Raw genomic sequence first — 25,502 nt, 5'->3', positions numbered from 1 at the left:
TGGTGAATATATATTACACACATTTTTTTCAGTTTTGCTTGCATGCATTTGTTTTCTTCATAGCATCAGTGAGTGATTTTCATCTCTGTCCTTTAAAACCAGTTTTTTTTTTTTATTAAACTATCTGGGCAACTTGCCCCACATGTTAATATACTGTTGTTGTCATCATCTGATACAAACATACAGCTTCTAAAACAGGATGACAGCAGAGGAGTCTATGAAGAATTAAAACTATAATTATCGGATCCAGTTTTGCGCAGCAGGAACGGTTTGGTTTCCCAACCTCGAGGCTTCAATCCCTCGCTGTTCATTTCTCGTGTCCTTGAGCAAGGCACTTTATCTGCATTGCTTCTCTCAACTCAGGAGTAGATGGGTACCTGGTGGGGTTTCCTGCTACTGCGCCAATAAGCAGCTTTCGATTTGGACGACGCGGCGTTCTACGATGGGCAGTGGAGCGTGAAACCGTACTGCGCATGCGAGTACATGGGGAAGTCGTTCGTTGTGTGGATTTGACAATGGGCTTTAAGCGATTTGGCGTTGTGTTGACCACGGCAACGTGCGTTTTATAAATACGTGCTCGCTGTGGCCGCCTGCATAATTGATCACGTGATACGAGGGAGCGTGTCTTCCAGTAAATCGAAACAGCTTTGATGTTGAAACAGGAAGTGCATATTAATACGACGTTCATGGTTGACTGAATTCCCCGTCACAGCTCCCCGCGTCCCCCATTTCGAAAGCTCGCTAATATGGCAGCAACACTGAAGCATGAGGACCCAATGACCAGGGAAAACAAAGCGCTTTGTAACCTAAAGGAATAGGTGCTATAAAATAACAACAACAATATAATTAAAATATATTCAGTATTTAGGACAATATATTGAATAGGTTTCATTTTGTTTCTTTTAGTGGACAGTACTTGATAATATTGTATAGATACCAGTTATACTTTAAACGCTATTACTGTTGCATAAAAATTAGTTTCCTCCAAATTCAAATTCCCAACAAAAGCCTCAGTGGTCCATTTGATCAAGGCTTACAACCAAGAAGCCCAGGTTCAAATTAAGAAACAAACTTCATCTATGTAGTTTATTACATTATAATTACTGTATAGCAAAAAAAAAAAAAAAATACCAGACAATTATTTACAAGATATTAACATATGGTGTTTTTATTTGTATATCTTTCTCAACTTTATGATTAACTGGTAAAAAAAAATAGCCAATGGATGCTACACCACACAAGAATCATCAATGAATGGTCTTTTACTTGATTTCTCGTTGCATTTGCATTACAAATTCCTAGAATTTGTAATACTAGTTTAACAGATATGAGAAATATGCATTTTTTAAAACATTCATATTCTTCTAGGTTTTAAAACTGTTTGCATTTCTCATAAATAATGTTAGTATTGTGCTGCAGAAAAAAAGCACTTTTTAAATATTTTGTATTCCACCTGTGTTCATCATTATACATATGTATAAATATCATTCTATATAATCTGATTGATTTCAAAGGAAAACCCTATTAAATTGTGCATTTGAGCAGACAAGTTTAGCATTAGCTTACAGGGAAGGCAGGCATAACAAACATAATGAGGAACAAATGATAAAAAAAAAAAGAAATAACAAAGCACAAGGATAACAAAGCATGGGGATGCCAGCCACTGCAAGCCAGACATTATAAAAATTGATCTTCACCAAAATACATCCTAAATTATTCTAAACAGTAATAATTCCTTCATTTAGCTATTTAAAGGTGACATTTAAAGATTCCTGAATTTAAATGTATAATTTACAGCTGTTTTGAAATTATTAATCAACTGTAAAAATTGATAATTATAAAAATATTAACAATAAAATAATAATATTTGTTGTATAGCAATAATAAAAATAATAATAACGAGGTCTTCACATTCTAATATGAATACATTACTGCCAGCAGTTATCATTTCATTTTCTTCCACAATTTGCCTCACAATAATGTCCATTACAAAAATTCATTAACACAGCTTCTACAAGCAATTCTCATGTACAAAAAACAAAACTGGCTACTTTTCTTCTTCAGAATATTCTTGTTAAAAGCACTTAGGACGGATAGCTTACAGAAGGTACATGTTAAATCACAAGTGGCAAAGTAACTTAAAAATTTTTAATTATTTTTTGGCCAAAGACCAAGAGATACCAAATCATGGTTTTCAGCATGGACACAGGGATGCAGCTTTCCGTCTTGCTGCAAACGTCATAAAAGCGCAAGAAAACAGAAAATCAATTAGCGATTGTTTGAAGTACAAACCATAGATGCAACAACCTTGAATACATTTTGCCCTTTAAGATTTCAATGGAAAAATATGTGACTTCTCATTAGCTGATTTCTCTAGCATCGAACCAGCATCAGTTACGCTAAATATAAATTGCAAACATCCAATTCGAATTAAGCTGCCATGGTGCAGGACTGCTGTGCCTTCCCACCCTGCACCACTGCCCCCTATAAATGTTGATGAACTAGTCTTGCAGTTACAGGCCTTATCGAAATGAGAGGCATTGAGACTACACATTCTAGTTTTCTTTTCCTCTTCCATATTTTGTTCCTTTTTCATTTTTTTGATGATGTCTTGCACAGGGCTGTAAACTTCCGAAGCCGTCTGAGCCGAAGTCAACTTCTCAGAAAAATCACACGAGTAGAGTACATTGTCCACTGTTGTACCATGCTCACTGTAATTCAGTAATTCATACTGTCGACTTACCTACAAAAAAAATAATATTTAAATTACGGTAATTGCAAAGGAGCAAAATAAGACTGACTTTAAAATTCAATCAAATATATCAATAACACCACAACAAAAATAGCAATAAAGTACTATCCCTCTAAATTACGTGAAATATAAAAAAAAGAATACAAACCTCATCATAAAAAATACAGGCATGTTTTGGAGATATGTAGTTACAATGGCCAAAGTTTGATAAGCAAACATGCATTTCACTACCTATTGAAGAAGGAAAAAAATGTTAAACCAAAACAGTGTTTACTTGCATTAACTTGCAGACACATTTAACGTTGTTGCCACAAAATCTGTGATGAATTAGTGAAACAAATACATGTATATCTATATTTATATACGACTTGAATATTGATAAAGATAGTAGGAGCTAACAAAATATCTGTTATATTATATTAGTAATATTAGGGGAGACAATCCCTTACTCTTTTCTGAAGAGTGTACTGTGTTCTTTAACGTGCACATGGGCCATATAAGCACACGGGACCAACGACTTAAACGTCTCATCCGAAAGACGGTGCGCTATGGTAACTTGTATTTTAGCCCAGCAGCTGAACACAAGGAGAGGCAGCGATGGGAATTACAGTAGCTACCACCAGATTAGCATACACATTGTCTACCACCAAACAGCTTGGAGGTGTTATCGAAAATGAGGATATTGTAGGCCATAAACAGAACATAGGCCTATGTACAAAAACTTTATGTGCCTCCAAGTTTTATCTCTCTGTTCTTTTCACTGTGTTCCGTCAATAGTGTCTGCACTTAATTTAACATATACAATAAAAACTTGTACCAAGAACAGTGCTCTTAAAAAGGTCATCGCCTACAATGCGGAAAATAGTTATCAAACGTTACAGGTATAATTAATGTTTAAATTACTTGTATTATTTTTTGTAAAGTGCCTTAGACATTTTTTTTATTGTTATCAATCATATTCCAAAGCTGACTAACAACTCGTAAATTGATGACACGTCCCTTACACTCACTCAGTAATTTTAATGATTGCTCCAAACTTGGGAAAGATTATCTTTGGCCCATGAGATTAACTCTAAAAATGTTTTAGCCTTTAAACAAATTAATTAGGAACCAGAGGTTTAGGCTTTAAATCCAATTTGTGTGAGTTTGAATGCTATGTTGACAAGTGTGCTGTTTCCTTAGGCAAGACTTGTTGGTCCACCTTAAAATTAAGATGCTTCTCCTGGTGCATCCAGGAAGACAATTGTCTCTCTCCACCAAGAAATACTATAAACTAAAACATAACAGGATGTGAATGATTAAAATTAGTGTGTGCTGAATTACAAGAACCGAAAATACTAAGTGAAAGAATGTGTGTAATTAAATAAGCTGTGTGGGATTACTTAACACTATGTGTAAATAATTCTGTATCTAGCTAACACAAATGCTGAGATACTTAAATAATATGTGCTATAAAACAAAACCAAAATTAAAGAATCTTATGGAGGCAAGCAATAAGATAAAGGTTATACATACCTGATCCAATATGGAGTGATCGGTAGCACATGCTCACTGCTTTGGCTTTGTTATTAATAGGAGTAAGCAAAGCTCTTGCTCGTATCGTTGACTTAACAGGCGGTGAACTGGCTGGTGTACTTACTGGCACGTTATTGGTTTGTTTCTTACTGGTGTCCTGGTTTTTAAGGTAATTAAATAACATACCTCATTAAACTAATTATTGTGTTGTAATTATTAGTGTAGTTCTACTGTGCATATTAATATGTTAGACTTACATAATCCTTAATGCCAACAAGGCCTCTAAGCGATTCAAGATTTCTTTATTGTCCATAAAAGGAGCTAGTGGGAACATTTTCATTTCAATAAATACAAACTTACATAATAAAAACAGAGGTTAAAACTTTAGTAAAATACAACACACAAAAATATACTCAAGACAATAAAATTAATAGAGAAAATGTAACACATGAGTTGCAGGAAGTGAAACAAAAACACATCTTTACCCCCAGACCACACAAAGTGAATAATACATTGGTGTAATTTTAATTAATTGTTTAACCATGTACTATAGATGTTATATTTAAAAAAAAACAACTATTGGCTATTGCTCATTTCATCAATTTACTTTAGATACATGCCAATTTTAGGGTCAAAGAATTGAAAAATAATTTTATTTATGGGTCAAAACTATTCTAGAATTACAATTAAATATTTGTTGGTAGTATAGTAGACTAAAACATGAAACTTAGTAGTGTAAGTTCATATGCAGACAACTACCATTCTCAAATGTCTGGAAGGTATTACATTACCCTAGATAGCGAGGGCAGTGTGTCTACAAACATTTCCTATTGTACTTACAATATCTAGCAACAAAATTCAGTTTTCAATAGCACTATAAAGTTTAGACTGACCTTTGAAGGTAGAAGTTGTTGTAGTCTTTGGAATGCTAAAATTTGAATTAACTTGTCGTCAAGTTTACTCAGTTCGACCTCTGCGGACAAAAGAAACACAATAAATGGGTGAATACACTTTCTGCCAGAAACTACACATTACAATAATGTTTACAAAATGCTTTGATACATTAAACTTTTATATTGCCCTGGCAAAATGCCAATGACAAACATCATAATAAAAGAAATTAAAACTTTCTTCCTCATTCATGTCACTAAATGTAAATATGAAAATTAATGAAAGACAGTATCATTAATAGGCCAAGAATTCTACATTTTTACTGGTCAGTTTAGAGACTTAAATTACTCTATAGCTCATCCACTGATTTCTCTGCTGCTGCACTCTCATCTAACATCTGCAAAAAAATTATTCTATTAACTATTTTACTAGCATATTATAAAAACATTATCATCCTTTAGTTTGTCTTCACACACTGTTTGCATAATAAAAAAAAATATTGTATTGTTATAATTGTATTTAATATCAACTTCCTTAAAAACACTATAAAGGAATGAAATCTTGAATGCGTTGCTTAGTATTATTTACCTGTCGTTCCATCAATGCATGACTGTAAGGAAGAATTGAGATTTATGATAGCTGGTGATGAACTCAACGATGCAGGTGTTATCTTAGTTACTGTTGTACCACCTGTATTTGATTTGCCTGAAATTAAATGCAACAACAATTCATTAACAAATATTTGAATGTTATAAATTGAATGTCTATGCAATAATATTATTAATCTTCTTTCAGGGTACAACAGGGTAAAATATACCAAATATACCGTAGTTCTTACAATATAAGCCCATCCCCTACTTTATGCCATTTCTATGATCCAGACTTTCCTCCGGCAAAAACCCAGTGTATGAGTTTTACAAGTATTATCAGAAAAAAATTATAAAATATTGGCTTTGAATTAGACATACAGTGCCATAAATTGTCAATGGATTAAAAAAGGGAATTCCCTAGGTGTAAGTCCACTCCCAAAAATTAGACAAATTTTTGGTTCTAGGGAGGGTTAGCTTCTAACACATGAACTATGGTCCTTTTCCATAGCATAGCTAGGGGTAAAGCCAAATACTTCATGCCCAGCAATAATTTCCTTTGTCTGGATTTTCAAGAGTATACGTTGTTCATATGCAAATGATTTTGTATTATTATTTCATCTGAATGGAACACCAATTACAGCACTTTGGCAGAATTAAGTGCTTAAAGGCATAGAATGTTTGTTGGTAGGTAATAACTCTAATAAATTAGTTTTTCCAACATCTTTAACAACCTTCATTAGGGGTTAATTTAAAAAAATTTAACCACAATCACTATTGTCATCATCAACAATAATGGAATTGTAAACAACACAAATATTAAATTCTGTATAAGCCTATGTAATTAATAAATTTTTTTAGCTATGGAGAATATTGTACCGCAATATACTGTAATTTTCTGAAATAAAAGACGTAATGAAAAGAAAAAAAGAAATTGTTTCTGTAGCACAGATAATGCTCAATGGATTTCCATAGTAAAAAATATAATAAAATTATATTTATAACAAAACATAACTTGAGATTTCCACTTACCTGACATTGGGCATGCACTTGACATTGACATTGGGCATGCACTTGATACATTATGGGATGATGTATTTGTTGATTCCCTCCCACCACCTGCTGACAAGGTATTTACACGTACAGCGTACTTATTTCCTGGATGGTACACTTTCATAGTGTTTACATTGCTTTTACCAAATGAATTAGCACCGCTTGTAGTTCTATGTGTATCATTAACACTATATAATTGTTTCACTTGCTTTACTGCTACACTTGAGCTGCTGGGGGTTATGTCACTACCCCCTCTGTCATGCCCCCGTGTCCCATGCTCAAACTTATTGCCACTCAGTATGCCATTTTGTAAATCCGTACAATTCGTTCCGTTCTCCGTACAAATCGGCTGAGTGTTCTCGAGCTTAAGGGACACTTTTTCGTCCTGTCCGTTGTGCGTGATATTGGCATTGTTCAGTCCAATTGTTGCCAGGTTCACTCCCTTTGTTTGAACATTTTTCACACTAATCACATTGTTTGACTTGTTTAAACTTGATGCAGTGATAATCTTTGGCTTGATACGATCCTTAGGTAATTTCCTCTTTTCAATATACCTTGCTATGCTACTCTGTAGTAGTACAACACTTCTTAACCACTGAAATGATAATCGATAAATTATTTTTAAAATTTAGTTATAAAAGTATTTAGTATAACAAACTCTATGCAATCAAATATTATATTTCTTGAATTTATGAATTCCTACAAATTCACAATGCAGACTACAGAACATCTACAATTTAAGCCTTCAAGCAAATACTGTGCATTCCATAATATATATTGTCTTGTTTATTATCAATTAAAACTCATTTTTATTAATTATTCAAATTATAAATTCTGTGGTACAGGTTTAGTACTGCTTAATTATTATCAATTATTACATAATCCACAACAATTGAAAAAAATTAAAGCATTGCTTCATTCACAATATGACATACGATCATCTTGTAGTATAATGTAAACTTATTTTCAGGTTAGGGCCACCTAAAGTCAAAATTATTTTTGTGTTTAGCTATTTTAATTGCTTATTTTGTATATTTAAGTTATTAGCAGCTTTCAAATTAAAATAAGAATGAGAACGTATTTTCCTCATAAAGGATACTATTCCTTTTTTGAAATAACACCATTTAAATGATTGGCAAAATTGCAAGATTTTGGTAGTAGAGTCTGTAAATTGGCAGAAATGTTTCTCACGAGTTTATGACAAAACCACCCTGTAAAAAAACCACCCACAATAGACTATACCATTCTTAGAGTGGGGTGGACAGTGGGTCATTAAAATCAGTATCAATAAATTGTGGGAGGATTTCCAACAATTTCAAGGGTGGTTTTTTTTAGATTTCCGTTTCTCATAAGAAGAGATGACTTCAGTGATCACTTTAAATGAGCAATTAAATGTTTCAATCCAATTTTTGATGTTATTTCAGAAAGTATTTGTGAATCCCGGCATAAACCCTCTCTTTGTTTATCATATTACTTACTTCTTCTGCTTCTTCAGGCGTATAGTGTGGCTTTTCTTCAGGTGATGTAGGCTGATGCAACCGTTCCTGATTAGGCCTAGGCAACAGGTGTGGAGGACTTGAATACTGTGCTTTCACAGACTCTGGAACCTGAAAGACAACAACAATAATATTAATAACAACAATAATAATAATAATAATAATAATAATAATAATAATAATAATAACAATAATAATAATAACCAATTAAAGTCATACATTTCAAAGTATGCATTATTAACCAATCAAAAGCAATATTTAATGCTGTGAGTAAAAACTATTTAGTTAATTAACTATTCAGGTAATAACACATAATTCTTAAAAAGTCAACCAATATATATCAAGAAGCCCATCTCAAAAACAAGCCTGCTCTTCAGTATGCAAAAGTAATCTTGAAAAGAAGCCCATTTTGAAAAGCTAATGGGCTTCTAATCAGTGTAGTATGGGCTTCCTTTTTGAGATATGAATTACTTTGTAATGGAATGCCAAAGAAACAGAAATAAATAATTAAAAAACACTGTATTATCAGTTAATTGAGCCACTGTATTATGTGATTCGCAGACTGACGTAATCTTTGATAATGACAGCATGTCAATATCAACATTATTATATTTTAGCATAGTTAAAACTAAAATCCCACACAATTGTAATTGAAACATTACTGGGTTTAGTCAACAGGATTTTGTGCATTCCATTTGTAGAATTTGTTTCATAGGTAAAGTGTACATTTTTAGCAGGGTTGCCAGGTTAAAGCTAACTACAGCTTTATAAATTCATTACAAAATTGAACAGAACAGATGAGTACACTGGATTGGTGACAGGGAATAGGAATACAGTTAAACTTGAATAAGTCTACTGTGCCTAAGTTGAATAATTTCTAAGTCAATCTTATTTTACATGCCAAATTATTGTGTTTTCCATTAACAATCTGTCAGTCAAATTTTATCTAAATTCGAACAATATTTCAGTGGCATTTCGGATTCCACTAAGGCAAGTTCAATTGTAGACATCTAAATTACAATCTAATACACACTTCAGGGAGTGAAAAAAAAAGAAATCAAATTGTAAGGTTTCTAATTCATTATTAACTTGCTTTATCTCTCCTCATTTGCATATTATAAAATAACATAAATCAACAAAATAACGGCCTTGCCTTCATTGCCTTCCTTCGTGGTACTGTGTTGCGTTTATTCGGTTTGAAGCTGCTGTGGACTTTGTTCAGGAATTGTATCTTGATGGCATTTTGGTGAACTTGACCATGAAACTGGTTGTAAATCTTGCACCTTTTAGTAAAGCTTGGTCCAAAGTAAGCAGGCTAGAAAAACACAAACAACTATCAATCAGTTGTGATTAGTCAAAACAATTTATATATTTCATAAATATTAATATGAGTGTAAATTTGTGTAAATGTACTGTATGTATATGGGGCTTGCATGCCAGAACCAGGATCTGTGACCAAAACAAGAAAATTGACTTTTTTATATGTTCATTTCTCCACATTTAAGCTTTAAAATGACAGGTCAAGTACTAGAATCAATTTATTATTGCAGAAGCTATGAGTAAAAGTATTATGAAAGACAAGAAGCAAAAGGGAAAGAAAATGAAAGGCTTTGGGATGAATAGGAAAGTAACAGGCTTGAAATGATTACAATTACCTATTATACAACCTACCTATTGTAATAATAATTTTTATTGATTATCATCAAACCAATAATTTTGAACTTAAATAAACTAAACTAAAACCCAAAATATTTGATAATAATTTTTGGTACATTTGTTTATGGTTTATTTTCTTCTCTTTGTTGTTAAGCATCCGAGGTTGTGACAATGTGAGGCGCTATTAAATCCTGAATTATTATTATACTATTACGGCTTCACTGAACTAAAGTATACAAATACTGGCACATTCTTTTGCTAATTACTCAGTTTAACCATTAGCGACAGTACGCTGGTTTTGGGATGGCAAGCCTCATATATTTGTAGTGTGTATACATATTATTGTGAATTCCCTTTTGCCAATTCATCCTATTTTTACAGAAATTAGACCAAATTAACAGTTAATAGAATTCAAAAGTAATACTAAAGATAAAATGAAATTAAATCAGCAAATTGAGTAGTAAACTATTTTTACTGCTAATCAATTTAAATGGTAGAAAACTATATTTTTATTCAAAATTAGATATACATTGAAAATAACTTTAAATTACCACAAAATTCTCAGGGTGATTTGGACACATCCATCGTCCTGTTGGCATCATTGTTAAAGGGGGATCCAGACAGTCTTGATGAAACAACAGAGGGCAGTAGTCACACTGAATTAGTGGAGCTATTCTGCAACTCCTACAATGCACATATGGTATTGGATTATATCAATTTTTAAAAGAATAAAGAGAATACTGTATTACAAATTTTTTAAATATAAAAAATTAATATAGTGAGGTATAAAAAGCTACTGGCAGGAAAAATAATCATAATGAAGTTAATCTGTAATTTTGCACCTGAAATAAAAGGAATAAAATTAAAAATACAATAAGTATTAAGTTCCCAAATATTATAGTAATACTACATTTGCATAAAATTAATATTATTAGCAACATCACTTATTCAAATAAAGCACTTTAACTTTTACTTATATTGCTTCATATAAAATGTTAATACAAATAACATATTTCAGACCTGATGAAATACCAATAAACTAATTTTCCTTCCCATCTTCACAAGTATCTTAATTTTTTTCATTGCATAACATTTTATCGAACATTTTTTAATAAAAATGGTGAATTATAGTCAACCAAATAAATTTAGTCAGTAAATACATGTAAACTATTATAGCTAACAGTAATATTTTCATTCACAAATGTTTGTCTTAATTGATGGGACTTCATCAGGTATAATAAAAAAAATGGTAAAAGCATTATACATAATTGCTATAATTTATTGTTACATAAATATAATGACATAAGATTATATTTTTCTAATGCATTCAAAAATTCTTTTGGTACCTCCACTGTCCTAAATAATCTAAAATAAAACCAAAATATATAAATACATATATATGACTTTGAGAAACTTACTTTTTACACCTGAAACATACTCTCGCAGGAAGGGGAACCATTCCATTTTCAAGTTCATATGGTTTCTTCTTCACTGCATCTTCTCTACGTTTTTTACAACTGGAACCTAAATAAAATGTAATAGAAGATGTAAAGGGCTATCTTCTGCATTGCATGATTAATTATATTTGGGATGAAGGAGTAGATTTCAGGGGCGGATTGGGAGATGTCCAGAAGGGGTGACGAAAGTGGAGCCGATCGAGATAACACCACACTAGGGGGTCCGGGGCAAGCCCCCACAAAATTTTTGTTTTCTAGACACTCGAAAATAACCTCTGAGGCAATTTGGGTGATCATTTTTATCCTTTTCTTTTCTTTATTTTTTTTCTCTTTTTTTTCTACTTTCCAAAAGCCTCCCCCTCCCAATCTGCCCCTGGATTTTTCATGTATCTGGTTTTTGAATTTTTAAAAAAAATTTTATTTCTTACTTTTCTCTTGTTTGTGATTTTCAAATGGAAAGCAATATAAATTATATATAATAGTGAAGAATGTTATTTTAATGAGACAATATGAACTCTCTATGACTTGTTAGCAGAAGTACTGATAATATTATTAATTATTAATCTTATCTTTTTTCTTAAATTTCCTGCTTAATTTTTTGTTAAGCGCATTAAGGCTTTAGCATAATGTGCTATATCAAGAATCAAGAATAAATTAACTTGGTTGTCATAAGTTAACTGTAAGAAGTAAAAGAATAAATTCAACAGCAACGATGACAGGTCCCCCTTTAACAATGTTGTTAGGTATGATAGATATAGACTTACTATTGCCAGAGTTACTAGTAAAAGCATTACTACAGTATACAATACTACCACATTCTTTTGCTAATTATTCAGTTTCAGATATACATATGATAGTTGATACAGAAGGAAATCAAAATATGTTATTTGTCTAGTCGAACACTAGCAATATACATCTAAGCAAAACCATTAAGTGACTTGGTTGTCATAAATTAACTGTAAGAAGTAAAAGAATAAATTCAACAGCAACGATGACAATTATCACTACTATATAACAGACCTTGATTTAAAGAAAAAGCAGGAGAGCTACTAACAGCTCTCCTCAAGAAATTGAGGAGAGCTGTTTTTTAGCGACAAAATTTGGTCAAACGGCCATTTCAGTAATTTTAGCACTAGGCCTACAGTTACTGTCTGTTGTTAAACTGTGCAAGAGAATGAACAATAAATTATGTATCAGGACATAAATTCCCAGCAAGGATTATTCAAAATTAGCTTGGTTCCGATTGTCTGGAAATGGTTTCGATCGTCTGTCAATGCAATAATCAAGGACTTACGATCTGGCCCTCATCTAGGTAGGCCTATCCTAGGTTAGGGCAGCCTAGGCCTAGCCTTGGGAGATACCGCGATTTACTTACTTAGGCTAGGCCTAGCCTTTGTCTTAGGAATCCTACTGCCGTCACTCGGCTCTACAGTACGTACACCGTAAAAGCGACCCATTCTTAAAATATTACACATATTATTTAAATGTATTTTTTGTATCAGATAAGAACACGAAATCATTGACTAAATAATTAACAATATTTCTACCACTATCGCATAGGCCTAGATAGCCCTGAACATGCGCTGTTGGAAAAACCCAAATCAGGAAGTCGATATATGTACACGACGGTCGGCAGCCTTTAGGTCTACTCTTAATCCTTGGTTGTCGTCAGTTTGCATCCAACGGGTACACTACCAGCTGACCGGCTGTGGTGAATATAGTGCTTTCATTTAGTCGTCGTCATACAGCCACTGCCCTGCATCCACAGCGTTAAATAACAAATAACACATTGCAAAGCACGCAATGACGTTTGAAATTAGACTACTTGTACAACAACACGAAAGAAAACGTCACATGGCTATGGAGTTAGCGGAAAATGGAGCTCGAACGGAAAAAATGATGTATTTTAGCAAGTATTTGAAACTTTTGTAATGAAACTTGGGCAAGTCAAATGGCCGAGCAGTTAGCAGGGTGTTATAATATATAACAACTATATAATCAGTGATCACCTGGCAAAGGTGCATATGTCATAAAAGAATAAATTAAACAACAATGATGACAATTATATAACAACTATATAATCAGTGATTACCTGGTAAAGGTGCATTTGTCATAAATTCTGGAGGGACTGAGAACTGTTTGGGGTTCTGAACAGCCGCTGCTTTAACAAGCATATCAAAAGGATTCACAAAGTCCTCAGGCAGCTGACTTTCCACTTTTTCTGTGTCGTTAATGGCAAGAGACTCGCCTGACAGCTGCCTCTCAAAGCCCTCCTTCTCCTTTTTTGCTTCTTCATAGGCCTGTAGCTGGACCAATCTTAAACAAGATTTGCCTTGGGCCATTAGTCTATCATTAAGCCTCATAGGTACTATTTTCACAACAGGTTTGCCTATCTCTGGCACTAAAACTTTAATTTTGTCTGATTTTGATGTGTTTGATGAGGAATCATCACCCTCCTGAAAAGACAATAAGATACGAATACATTATATTAAGTACTTAATTTGATTCATTATAATCTATTCACAGTTTTTGTTAAAAGGTATAAGTATTTTAATTTAGTTAAGAGATAATGAAAGCAAAAGTCTATGGTCAGATATCTATCATACCTAACCCATTATATTTAGTATATACATTAACTAGTCTATTATATAGGTGGCCTCGTCTTATTAAATTATTAAATGCAGTACCTAGAAACAACACATTATTTTATGTCTCCCTTCACACATGCATAAAAATATGGGTTGGACAGGAATATTTTAAATGTTTAAGCGTATGTGGTTTATGCAAAATCTTAATGAATGACTAAGAATAGTCTGCCATGTTTGAAGGTTGCACAAAGGTAATAAAACTGAAATGCTTTGAGAATTTTTTTTTTGTGGAAAATGCTACTTAAAAGCAGGCCAACATAGACAGCATCAACATTTTTTATAATAAATACTGTCAACGTAGACATTTCAATCCTTGTGGCATCTGCCAATTGTACGTTGTCTTTTTTTTTACACATGATGATATACATCAAGATGTCAATAAGTGAATCATCCTCATAAGCAACTTCAGAGCTAAAACTCTGTCCACACTTATCAAATTTTCTTTAATAAAAAATTGTTGCATGCCCATATATAGTGATGATGTGCCTATATATGGTCATAATGTGATTTCATCAATCATCATGACCATATTTAGACAAGTCACATTTCTTTGTCAAACACAATTTGAGTGTCTGGAGAGGGATTAGAAAAGCTTTCCTAATAATATGAGATAATATATGAGGGCATACCTTCCCAAAACCAGTAACAGCGACCAAAACACGAAAATTGACTTTTCATTTTATTCACATTCTCCACACTATAAGCTTTAAAATGAAGCTTCATTTACTGGAATAGATTTACTATTGCCAGAGTTACTAGTAAAAGCATTACTACAGTATACAATACTACCACATTCTTTTGCTAATTATTCAGTTTCAGATATACATATGATAGTTGATACAGAAGGAAATCAAAATACGTTATTTGTCTAGTCGAACACTAGCAATATACATCTAAGCAAAACCATTAAGTGAATGAATCATCTTCAAATGCCAGTTACTTCCGAGCTCAGCAAACCGAAATAAGCATTACAAATATTATGAAATAATACATGGTACACAAAGAAACACTAGCAATATGCATCTAGGATGAAAATAACGATACTACCTGGTATGTTCAGTACCAAACATGCGTTTCAATTTAAAACAATATTATGGTATACCACACTAATAAATCTTAAATTTAAAAATTAATATTTACTAAATTAGTTACAGAAAGTCCATGAGATTCAAAAGTAAAAGGAGGTCGGAGGTCATGGGTATATTAGGTAACTGACCTTTGGGGTAACTGTGCATTGATGACAAAGCCATTCACCATGCGGAAGCTTGTCTTCTTCTAAAGGTGGATTGCTAGAGAATAAAAAAGTATCACTTATTATTGAATGGTTAATAAAATCACTTATACAACATGCAGATCAATATTCACATGGGAAGTAAAATTCTTTATTTTAAATGTTTTTCTCCCAAGAATATATATACAATACTCACGTTTATTAGGACCGGAAAACAATCTTATTTCAAATACAGGACAAAAAGCTAAAAAATTGAGTTTCTGATACAAAATTGTATCAAAATTTTTCTTTGAAATTAAATGTAGATATCAGTTACTAATAGCTGGAATAGCAAATAAGATTTTATCTGGTTGTGATTAATGATATTGTATACTTGCTTGCCTTCCAATCCCAAGGTCCTGGGTTCAAATCCTGGAGGTAATGTGACGCTGATAAAGCATCACATTACTTCATTTATTTAAGAGGGCCCCTGAATATCAGCTAACCATAGTGTAAAAAACAATATATCAATATTATTTTTTGAATTACCAGCAAGTTAAATGAAAAGCTGCTGGACATCTGTCACAACACAGTAGGTCTCCACCCTCACGGCAGCTATCACATGTGTCACGATTTGTTGCACGTCCTGTACGTCGACGTTCCCTATCAGTTCTCCTATGTTTCCTCGGTGGCTCTTCACATACTGGTGGTGCAATTAATGCTTGGATTTGCTAAAATGATAAATAGACTGTATGCTTATTTCCCTTAATTTGGATTTGACTGTTTTTATTTTTTTAACTCTCACATTTATCATTAATTTTATTATTTTTTAAGAGATATTAATGACAATGAATTTTAAAAAAAAGTATAAATTTTAAATACCTTTGTCTCTATCTAAACATTGTCTAAGGTAATTCACTTCAAAATGATTTATAATAAATTAAGACCAGAGAAAAATCAATGGTTATGCTTATAACCTTTACTATTTATCCTTATTGACTGACGTAACAATGAATTAATTTTCATTGCCTAAGAAAAGATCTACAGCAGAACAGTTTCCCTAGAGCTGCAAAGGCATAGTAGAAGCATTTTCGTATGTGTAATTGAACATTGTTGTAAATGCATAAGCACAAACTAAGTAAAGCAGGGCACTGAGAATGAATTTTTTTAGATCTTGTTTTGAGTGCATTTTAATCCGAAGAGCAGGTAGGTAAGAAAGGAAAGAAGAAGAAAGGAATGGAAATTACCTCCATTAATCCACCAGATGTGTCCAGGTCATATTGTACAGCAGTCATCTGAAAGATAAATATTATCATGTTGATAATTGAGCAATAAAATTGAGAATAAAATGCCCAATTCTTTTCAAGAATCAATAATATTTAATTATAATGTCAGCAATATATTCAGTACACCCAAAAACCAGAGGATCCAATGATTATTCAATTTAAATGCATTCAATGATTATTCGTAAAAAGAATATGAGTATGGTGACTCCAAAGAATGACAAACATGAGAGGCCATAATTGATTCCAGGTTTTGTTCCTTATTAGAACATTGTCAAGAATGAATATAGTCCAACGTAAACATAGAATCAATTATGGCCTAAGGTGGATATGTGCGCTATATAAAACTACACTATTACTATACTATCTTGTAGGGATGTTTTCTGACTTTAATTTCTTCCCAGGATAATCTCAACCCTGTTTTACAATATATGCATCCTTTAGGGTCATACAGTATCAATATTGTAACTGGCAACTGCTTTGGCAAGTTATTAAAGTGGTATGGTTGTGTTATTACTTGCTAGTTTCTTTTTATTAATTTTTATAAACAATTCCTCAAAAGGATGTTTATTGTGAAAGGTGGAGATGCTACAAAACAATTAATATCTGAGAAATAAACTTATGAATTACACCACAACAAGACTTTGTTCGACCACCAGAACCATAGGCGAGTATGCCGTTCAAACCAGCTTATGTTACGACGCCGCTTAGCCATTCGACTCGCCGATTAAAAGGCATATCAAATTCTGACACTACATCTTCCAGGGACAGATGTACTTTGTGAAAATAATGTTAATTGGCAACAGATTTAAGCTGGATATAAGATGGTCAGTATACAACAATGTTTGATCAGACCATAAGTTGTTTTAGGCACTATCCAGATTATCAAACTTTACTTGACAAGAAAAAAAAAATTGTTATATGCTCATATATAGTCATGATGTACCTATATATGATCATGATGTGATATCATCATGACTATATATAGGCATGTCACTTGTCAAATAAAATTTGATAGCCTAGACAGTAAAGCTGTCCACACTATCAAATTTTCTTAAACAAAAAACTGTTGTATACCCATATATAGTCATGATATGCCTATATATGGTCATGATGTGATGTCATCATGACCATATTTAGGCATGTCACATGTTTTTGTCAATTCAAATGTGATAGTCTGAACAGGGCTTTAGACACTGCAATTACTGTTATTCCTTATAAAAGGCTAATTATTTAGAGTTCACCTCAATGTCTCTCTTTAAAAAAGTGAGTAGCCTACTGAGAATCCTCCAGAATGTACGCCCAAGACTTAAGAAATTCTGATCATCCCATTACCGTACTTGTTAAATTATTTTAATAACTACGGTATTATTTCAAATTCTATGCACTTCTCTTCCATAAACATACATACTGTTATCACTCCTACAAATAGGAATGCTTTGTTCATAAATGCAAACAATGAGATAGCAATGAGTAATGTTCTTGTTCATATAGAGCACTGCTTTGTTTCCATCTGCATCTCATTGGATGGACCTATGCTAACGTTATGCATTGTTCAACATTAAACGAACATAGCAGCTTTGCAAACTTTCTACATACAGTATTTCTAGTGACTGAATAATAATAAAAAAGACATATATTTATAGAGGGGGACACTTTCAGCATAGGCCTATCCTTGAAGGTCAGCTGATATTCAAGGTCCTGTATAGTCTTAAATTATGGAAATAATATGATGCTTTTATCATCAACGTATATACAGTGTATATGAGGCTTAGGAAGTTTAGTTGTTTTAGTCGTGAGAAAAAGTCCTGCTGTCACAGGAATTGAACCCAAGACTCTCGAATTAGAAGGCAAGCATCTTCCACTAAGCTATTCAACTCCACTCCCACTAGTGCAAGAGAAAACACACTGTTCATATAAGAAAATCCCGGGCCCAGATATCAAGAAGATGACAGTGGGATCACTGACCAATAGGAAACCAGAAACTGGAAATGCGTATGTGTGATTGGTTGATGGTAGGACACGCTCAACCTGCCAATCGATAGCACTCGCTAATCGTTAGCGTATCCAGGTCCTGGTAACGGTTAATGCTAACCGATCGGTCGTCCTCACATGGGTGCTAACGGTTAGCGTTAACAGTTAGCTCCAGATCCAGATACTAGGGCTCTAGTGTGAACCTAACCATAGTGTGATGGCCAAAATCATCTAATTGAATGTCACCATGTACTTCAACTTTAATCTATAAGAAAAAATTCAATAATTATGCATACAGTACATATCATCATACCTCCCAACCTACTGCACATACATAGAGACAAAACAACTAATCTACAGTAGCTGCAAAGAAACAGAAGTTGAACATTGCATTGTATCTTTTCATACTATACTGCACTGACAAATAATGTAATGTACAAGTAATGTATGCTAGTGAGAGCTTTTATACCTCCATGGTGAGAGACATCACCAATCTTATAATTAGAATTTTTAATGTGAGTGTAATATGTATTAATAGCAGGGAGTGAATTCCAAACAAATGACTATGAGCACATTCAACTACATTCACAAGGAAGAGACAGCACATTTTAAAGCATCAAATCAACTGAGCATGCTCAATCATAATTATAACCATGTGACTTTTTGATGGGAATTCACAGCCTTGATGGGACTGAATAAACACCTAAGAATAGCTCCATGTCTGAAAACACTAGGAAACGTGACTGATATTTAAAAAAAAAAATTGAGGGTCTACTGTTAATGTCTGCATTTTCTACAAAATATGAATTATAGTATATGAACACAATAAGTTTAAAAGGAATATCAAAATCAATTAAATAAACCAAAAAACAGAATATTAAGTTTAATATACAATATACTAATTACTATCTGACAAAATATAGTTGTCCTAATTAACAATTACCATGCTAATATAAAGTAATACATAACAATTAAATGTTAAATTATATTATTCAGGTTTTTTATTAGAAAAACATAGAGTGTATATAATCTAATGATAATAATTAATAATATTAATAATAATGTGCATGTCTACCCATCTGCACAAGGCCAACAAAATTTAAAAATCAATATCAACAACCAATCAAATCAAATACCAATACTTTTCTCTATCTTTAATATTTGCACCAAATTTCATTCCAAAACATTTTTATCCAAAGCAAATCTATTTTCTTCTACTATTCCAAGGTACAGTAATAATTATATAATTGTGGTTGGTTTTTAATATCACCTGAAGCATATAAAATGCTGACACTGCACAAAAATCTATATTCGATGTCAACATTGATATACGATTTTATTAAAGAGTTCAACTAAGGGTAAACAATCAACTACAGTGAGTACTGATTAGGTCATTCAACCTACATGGGGTCTTTATACAAAATTAAAATAAAATCACAAAAACCCAATTATGAAAAGTACCAATATTTATTTATACTGTACTTTAAAAACAAGAAAATGTGTACTGCAATACTGTACATAAAAACCTTCTTCCTATACACTCTTTAACATTAAAGTCACAAATTTCTATATCAACTATAATGAAACACAAGAGTGATTAAACATGCTGATCAAAACAGAAGCAGAGGAATGCAGCAAAATGGATGATTCTCCCTACACAGATATTCATGTGTCTATGGAGAGAAAAAAAATTCTCCCAGCGAGAGCGTGTCTACAGCTTGATATAGGTTTTTTGGCTACTTTTAACTTACAATTCGGTGGCAGTAGACCTAATCACATATTAGTTTGTATTTCATAGGCTTACTAAAATAGAGGCAGCCAGCCAGCTACTCGACTCTTCAACCTGCCGAAATACAGTAGTACTATTCATTCCGATGTTTAGCTTATGAATGATGCAATGATGGGTATTCCATCATTCCTCCAACAGGATTTACTCTTACAAGAAGTATAGAGGTGATACGAAAGTGTCTAAAAGATATGGTGTCTAAAAAACTACAGGAGTCTTGCTAGCTATAAAAATAAGCAAAGATTGTACTACGTGATGGACGGCAGTCAGAATACAACAGAATTTTAGTAACTGTAATTATTTTAAAAACTATATTTTCACAACTAATAATTACCACTTCAAAGTATTATAATTTCTGTACTATTTAACACAACAGGAAACATGCACTCGACCATGATTACAAAACTATAACCTCAATTTTATAGCTCCAGACTAGACGCCCTCGACCTACTGGAGATTGAACCAAGATGAAAGGGTTTTTTCCCCCCGGAAAGAGTGGGGGGGGGGAGGGGGAAGTGGAGAAGGTGTTCAAATATTTAAGTGTACATATAGTTTGAATTAATAAATTAAATTAAATGAATCGGGTAAATAAATTTAAATTTTGGGACACAGGCTGAGCCGCGTCGTGTCCGACACCATAAGTAGTACCAAAAATATATCCATCCTTTAACATTTTTCTCACCACCATTTACATTTTTTGGACAACATTTTCTGAAATTCTGCCACTCTTTAAAAAAATTCTGGCGAGAGGGCTGCAACTACATTAGGAAAGTGATCTACAATGTACTGTAATTATCTTTCAAATAAGATGGTTGATTGTACAATATTTTTGCATGGACACAATGAACTAGGATAAAAGACACATGTGCTATAACTTCTCATTTCATACGAGAGCAAGAACATTTTATATTTTAACTTTCTTTCTTATTTCACTAATATTTATTATTATTAAATATTATTATTATTATCAAAAAGCATTTATATAGTGCCTTTACAAAAAAAAGATTAAACCGCTCTACATTGAAACCTACAGCAAGTGTTTTCAATAAACAAATTACTGTACCAGTATGCATATTATTCAATAAATTCCAATAATGATGGGAGATAGTTGCTTAATTTAGTATGAGAGAGAATCCTATACAAAGTGAACCATGTCCAACAATTTTGAAAGAGAAACCTTTGCCCCAAAGAAATGTATACGGTAATCATTTAATACTGATCGAAGAGTAAAATACCAAAAATCAACGCTGTACAAAATAATGATTAACAGTTGTAACAAAAGATACAATTTAAATGCAACATAAACAGTCAGAGAGAAACTGAAGCTTTCAGACAATACTAGTTCTTTATATCAGTAACTTCACACACACATACATGAATAATTTCATGAAATGAGACCAACAAAAAATTACACTGTTTAATGTACACTTTAAAGTTAGTACTATTAAAAATTAGAAGCATGACTAAGTATATGATAAAAATAAAACTATAGGCTTGATGCCAGTTTCAAGAGATGATAGGATGTATAAGCTGAATGAATATTCAATGTACAGAGTACTCTAGTACAATCTAATAAGCCAATCACTTTAAAATACAATTGCTCTAAGGTCAAACTGCTGAAAACAGAAACTTCCTGTAGATTGCTGTTGTACTGTAATAAGCAAGCTGTACAGAATCTGGCTTGCTACTCTGATTTGGAACAAAACTTGTTACCAAAGTAATGAGTTTATCAGAATTTAATTCATGAAAATAAATAAAAACCTTGACTTTTTTTTTTAATACAGGCTTAATAATGTACAAAAACTATTTAAAACAAATCATAATCTATTAAATTTATAAATAATAATATTATAACAATTATAATGATTGTTAACTAAAAAAAATAATCGTTAATTAAAAAAAAAATGTCATGACAATTTTATTTAATGGATAATTTAATTATAATTAATAAAGCAAAGTTTTGTATAGATTATATTTGATCTAAAACCATGATCCTCACAATGTGTGGTTCAGGACCCAAAATAAGGTCGTCGCAATCTCCAGCAAGGGCCTACCGGTAGTACTTTCAGAAGCAAAGACTGTTGCCTTTTCGCATGTGTTTAGCTGTCGTTCTATTTCTCTTTGCCTTCATACTGTTTCCCTTCTGTTTATCAACTTTCTCAATTTTAATCTCTTGTGAACTGGTTTCTTTCAGATAAGTAACACCTTACCTTGAGTGGCTTCATTAGCCTTTTTTTGGGTGATTTTCAACAAAAAAAAGGGGGCCCCTAAGAATACCCTCTATTGCTTTATTTATTTATTTATTTTGACCTAGCACATATTCGTCAACAAAATGTTTTTATTTTCTTCACTATCTAGATGCTTTTTGGAAGAACAATTTTAGTAAATTAAAACAAAAAATTCACTTTTTCCTCTCTTCTCTAAAGATCCTTAAAATATAATGCTCGTAAACAATGTATAAAAATGTATGGCCTGCAGTTGTAGATGCTTTGATTTTACCTACTTCTGTTGGAAAAATGTGATCATTTGAATCACTATTGTGTTACTAATACTACACTAAGTTATTATTGTAAATACTTCCTTGGTTGTGGGTGTTACTTAGGCCTATAATCTCTAAGTTACGTACAGTACTTAAAATAGTCAATATTAATTATTAGTACATCAGCATAACATGTTGGCATACATTTATATTCTTTTCTTTGTGAAATGTCAACATTCTGAGGATTCTAGCCTGTCACTCAGCTGACTGTAATGTAGCATGTATTTTTCACTTTCATCTATGACTGCAAATAATAAGCGCCACAATATAGAGTAGGAAAGATATCAAGATAAATCGATATTTATTTTTATTAAAACTTTTAGTACTTAGGACACCATTAGCGGACTATTTGGTTTGCAATACTTTTCAATTCAATTCAATTTATTATAAAATTTCATATATAATTTTTAAAATTATTCATGTATTTAATTAAAATCTACATTATTTTCAAATTATTTCCTTAAGAAAATATGAGAATATTATCATAAAGAAAATAGCTTCTTCTTTCCTGCAAGTTAAAAAAAAGTGCACACCTTTGCTTTTCCATATCACAAAGCCAAATTAAATAGATAATTTATATTGTTGTTAATACAAAATAAACCAGAACTGAAAAGAACAAGAAAACAGCTGTGTTGGTAAGAGGAATCAGGTGAGACAAACCAGTGAGTAGTGGTATATGGCAGTACAAACATTACAAAAGCATTGTTAATTAATCCTGCACATATGAAAGGTTCTGTGGTTCCTGTTTGTAGAATTGTTATAGGCCTATATAAGCTTAGCTTGTCAAGGTCCTAAGCCTTTATTTACGTAGTAGGGACCTATAATCAGAATTTTTGACAACAAATTGATAAAACACAGCCTAAAGCTACACAAGAGTACCTGTCCTAGGAAAAATATCTTAAAAACCAGTAAAGATGTAATGTATTATTATACAGGACCTCTAGCAATGATGAAAGGACTAGGCCTACAGCAGAATATATCCAACCAAGGTAAGACTTTTGGTTACCCTCCATTGCAGATGAGACTGCTGACTATCTATATGTGAGCTCCCTAGCCTAGGCTAGGCCTAGTTCAGTTGAGTCAGAAGATAAGGAATAGCGACACTCGAAGTCATGTTCTTTCTATTAAAAATCAATTCGTAGGCTAGGCCTAGGCCACCCAAATGAATGCTGTTGTTTTGGTGTAAAGGTACAGAATGTATAGAAGTATTTTAATACACAAATCGGATATTTGAAGCATAGGCTACACTTCTTCTAATCTCGTCGCCAAGTTAACTGTTTCTTATTACAGCCTGACCTGGCCTTGCCTAGGCAGGGCTGGTTCAACCGTGTAAACTGCCAATAAATAAGAGAGAAGACATAGCCTACCAAGGCTAGCTGCACCAGGAGGCCTATTTATATCTGTGTAGCCTAGTCAACCTTTTATTATGAGGCAAGCAAGAAAGATGATAGATGGCATTTACCTTAATTACTTAAAGGAGAAGATGAGTTCCAGTTTCATCAATTCAAACGCATGTGGCACTTTGCTGGAACAATTCAATTCTGTTGACAACCACTGCTATCTCTTACAGACTTTTGATATACAGTATACTTTTCGACAGAATAGACCTACATTCTTTGGCTAGCGCGAAGATTCTTGTGCACCACGACGTCCATATTGTCAAAACTGACAGTAAAAGCGCATGCGTATAATAGACTTCGCGAACCAGACCCAGAATGGTCTGTCTCATAAAGCCCGCGTTTCGATCTGTGGGATCATGTAAAAATCCATGTTAATCAATAATAATATATACCAATTATGAGAGTGACGATGATAACGATAATTAAATTATGACAATGTTAACAAAATAATAAAAATGGTATAATATGATATACATTGTCAAAAACTAGTAGCAAAACTCTGAAAAATCAAATTTAACAAGTTTGAACAGAAATTTTAAAGAATCATAAATAAGTATGAAGTAAGTTTATGATCTACAACATTACTTACTGTATGGTTTATGCCATGCTTATTTATTTGTTAGTTCATTCAGGCTTATAAAGTGCGAGTACTTAAATCAACATTTGCAGTTGTATCACAGTAAAGTTTATATAAAAAATTATGGGATGATCATAGGAAACACAATAAAAACTTTCTCTCATCTGTTCACTGAATAGTTCACTGCACACCTTAACACAGTAAATGAGTCAAAATAAGACCCCCTTTTCTCACAAAATAATCTACAATAATTTGAATGGTTTCATTTGACAATCTGGGGTGATCAGATTATAAAACTAAATCTTTTAAGCTTTATAATCATCTATACTACAGTCAATTGATGCAACATTGAGTGATCATTTTTCTTTCAAAGTTAACAACCTTATATTACTTTGTTTAGGAAAAAGGCTAAAATTTAGTGTATTTTTTTGGTATACTAACTGCTTTTGCTTCATAACTTGGCAACCGTTCACTGAACTTTGGGGTAAATGGTTAAGTGTAGCTCATATAATTTAAGCTTTCTTGTCATGTAAGTCTCATACCTTTTATTTAAGAGACCGGTGATTATTTTTTCTTCAAAGATTTCTACTCAAAAATCGTTTTTCAGTTGGTAGGATGACATCACATCCTTTAAGCCAATAGCAGATACAAAATTTAGTGTGGTCTGTGGAGAATGCA

General features: G+C 32.6%; 2 protein-coding genes across 3 annotated transcripts in view; one reads left to right on the top strand and one right to left on the bottom strand.

Annotated features, from left to right (window-relative positions):
* Positions 1 to 1,138: 1,138 nt before the first annotated feature.
* LOC117121963 (PHD finger protein 12-like) lies at positions 1,139 to 24,502 on the bottom strand. Of its 2 annotated transcripts, none has more exons than XM_033267402.1 (15): positions 24,310 to 24,502; positions 16,513 to 16,560; positions 15,815 to 15,996; positions 15,272 to 15,344; positions 13,500 to 13,863; positions 11,369 to 11,474; positions 10,502 to 10,634; positions 9,448 to 9,609; positions 8,277 to 8,405; positions 6,778 to 7,393; positions 5,747 to 5,863; positions 5,161 to 5,240; positions 4,268 to 4,424; positions 2,901 to 2,983; positions 1,139 to 2,743 (listed from the first exon to the last, which is right to left on the bottom strand). In XM_033267402.1, the coding sequence occupies exons 2-15, from the start codon at positions 16,558 to 16,560 to the stop codon at positions 2,327 to 2,329; spliced, it is 2,667 nt and encodes an 888-aa protein (XP_033123293.1). In that variant the 5' UTR covers positions 24,310 to 24,502; the 3' UTR covers positions 1,139 to 2,326. The 2 variants fall into 2 exon arrangements, with proteins under 2 accessions (XP_033123293.1, XP_033123294.1); XM_033267403.1 differs by having other exon boundaries at positions 5,747 to 5,867; positions 6,806 to 7,393.
* LOC117121965 (oxysterol-binding protein 1-like) overlaps positions 23,695 to 25,502 on the top strand; it is a 43,045-nt gene continuing 41,237 nt past the window's right edge. Inside the window, exon 1 of the mRNA XM_033267405.1 lies at positions 23,695 to 23,836. The gene's annotated coding sequence lies outside the window, so the exon portion shown is untranslated. The remainder of the gene's footprint in view (positions 23,837 to 25,502) is intronic.

This window comes from Anneissia japonica, unplaced genomic scaffold (genome assembly GCF_011630105.1).
Source record: "Anneissia japonica isolate Jap-2015-1 unplaced genomic scaffold, ASM1163010v1 scaffold352_len1594369_cov220, whole genome shotgun sequence".
Lineage (NCBI taxonomy): Eukaryota > Metazoa > Echinodermata > Crinoidea > Comatulida > Comatulidae > Anneissia > Anneissia japonica.
Note: the sequence above shows the minus strand (reverse complement) of the source record. Positions and strands in the feature narration are given on the sequence as shown.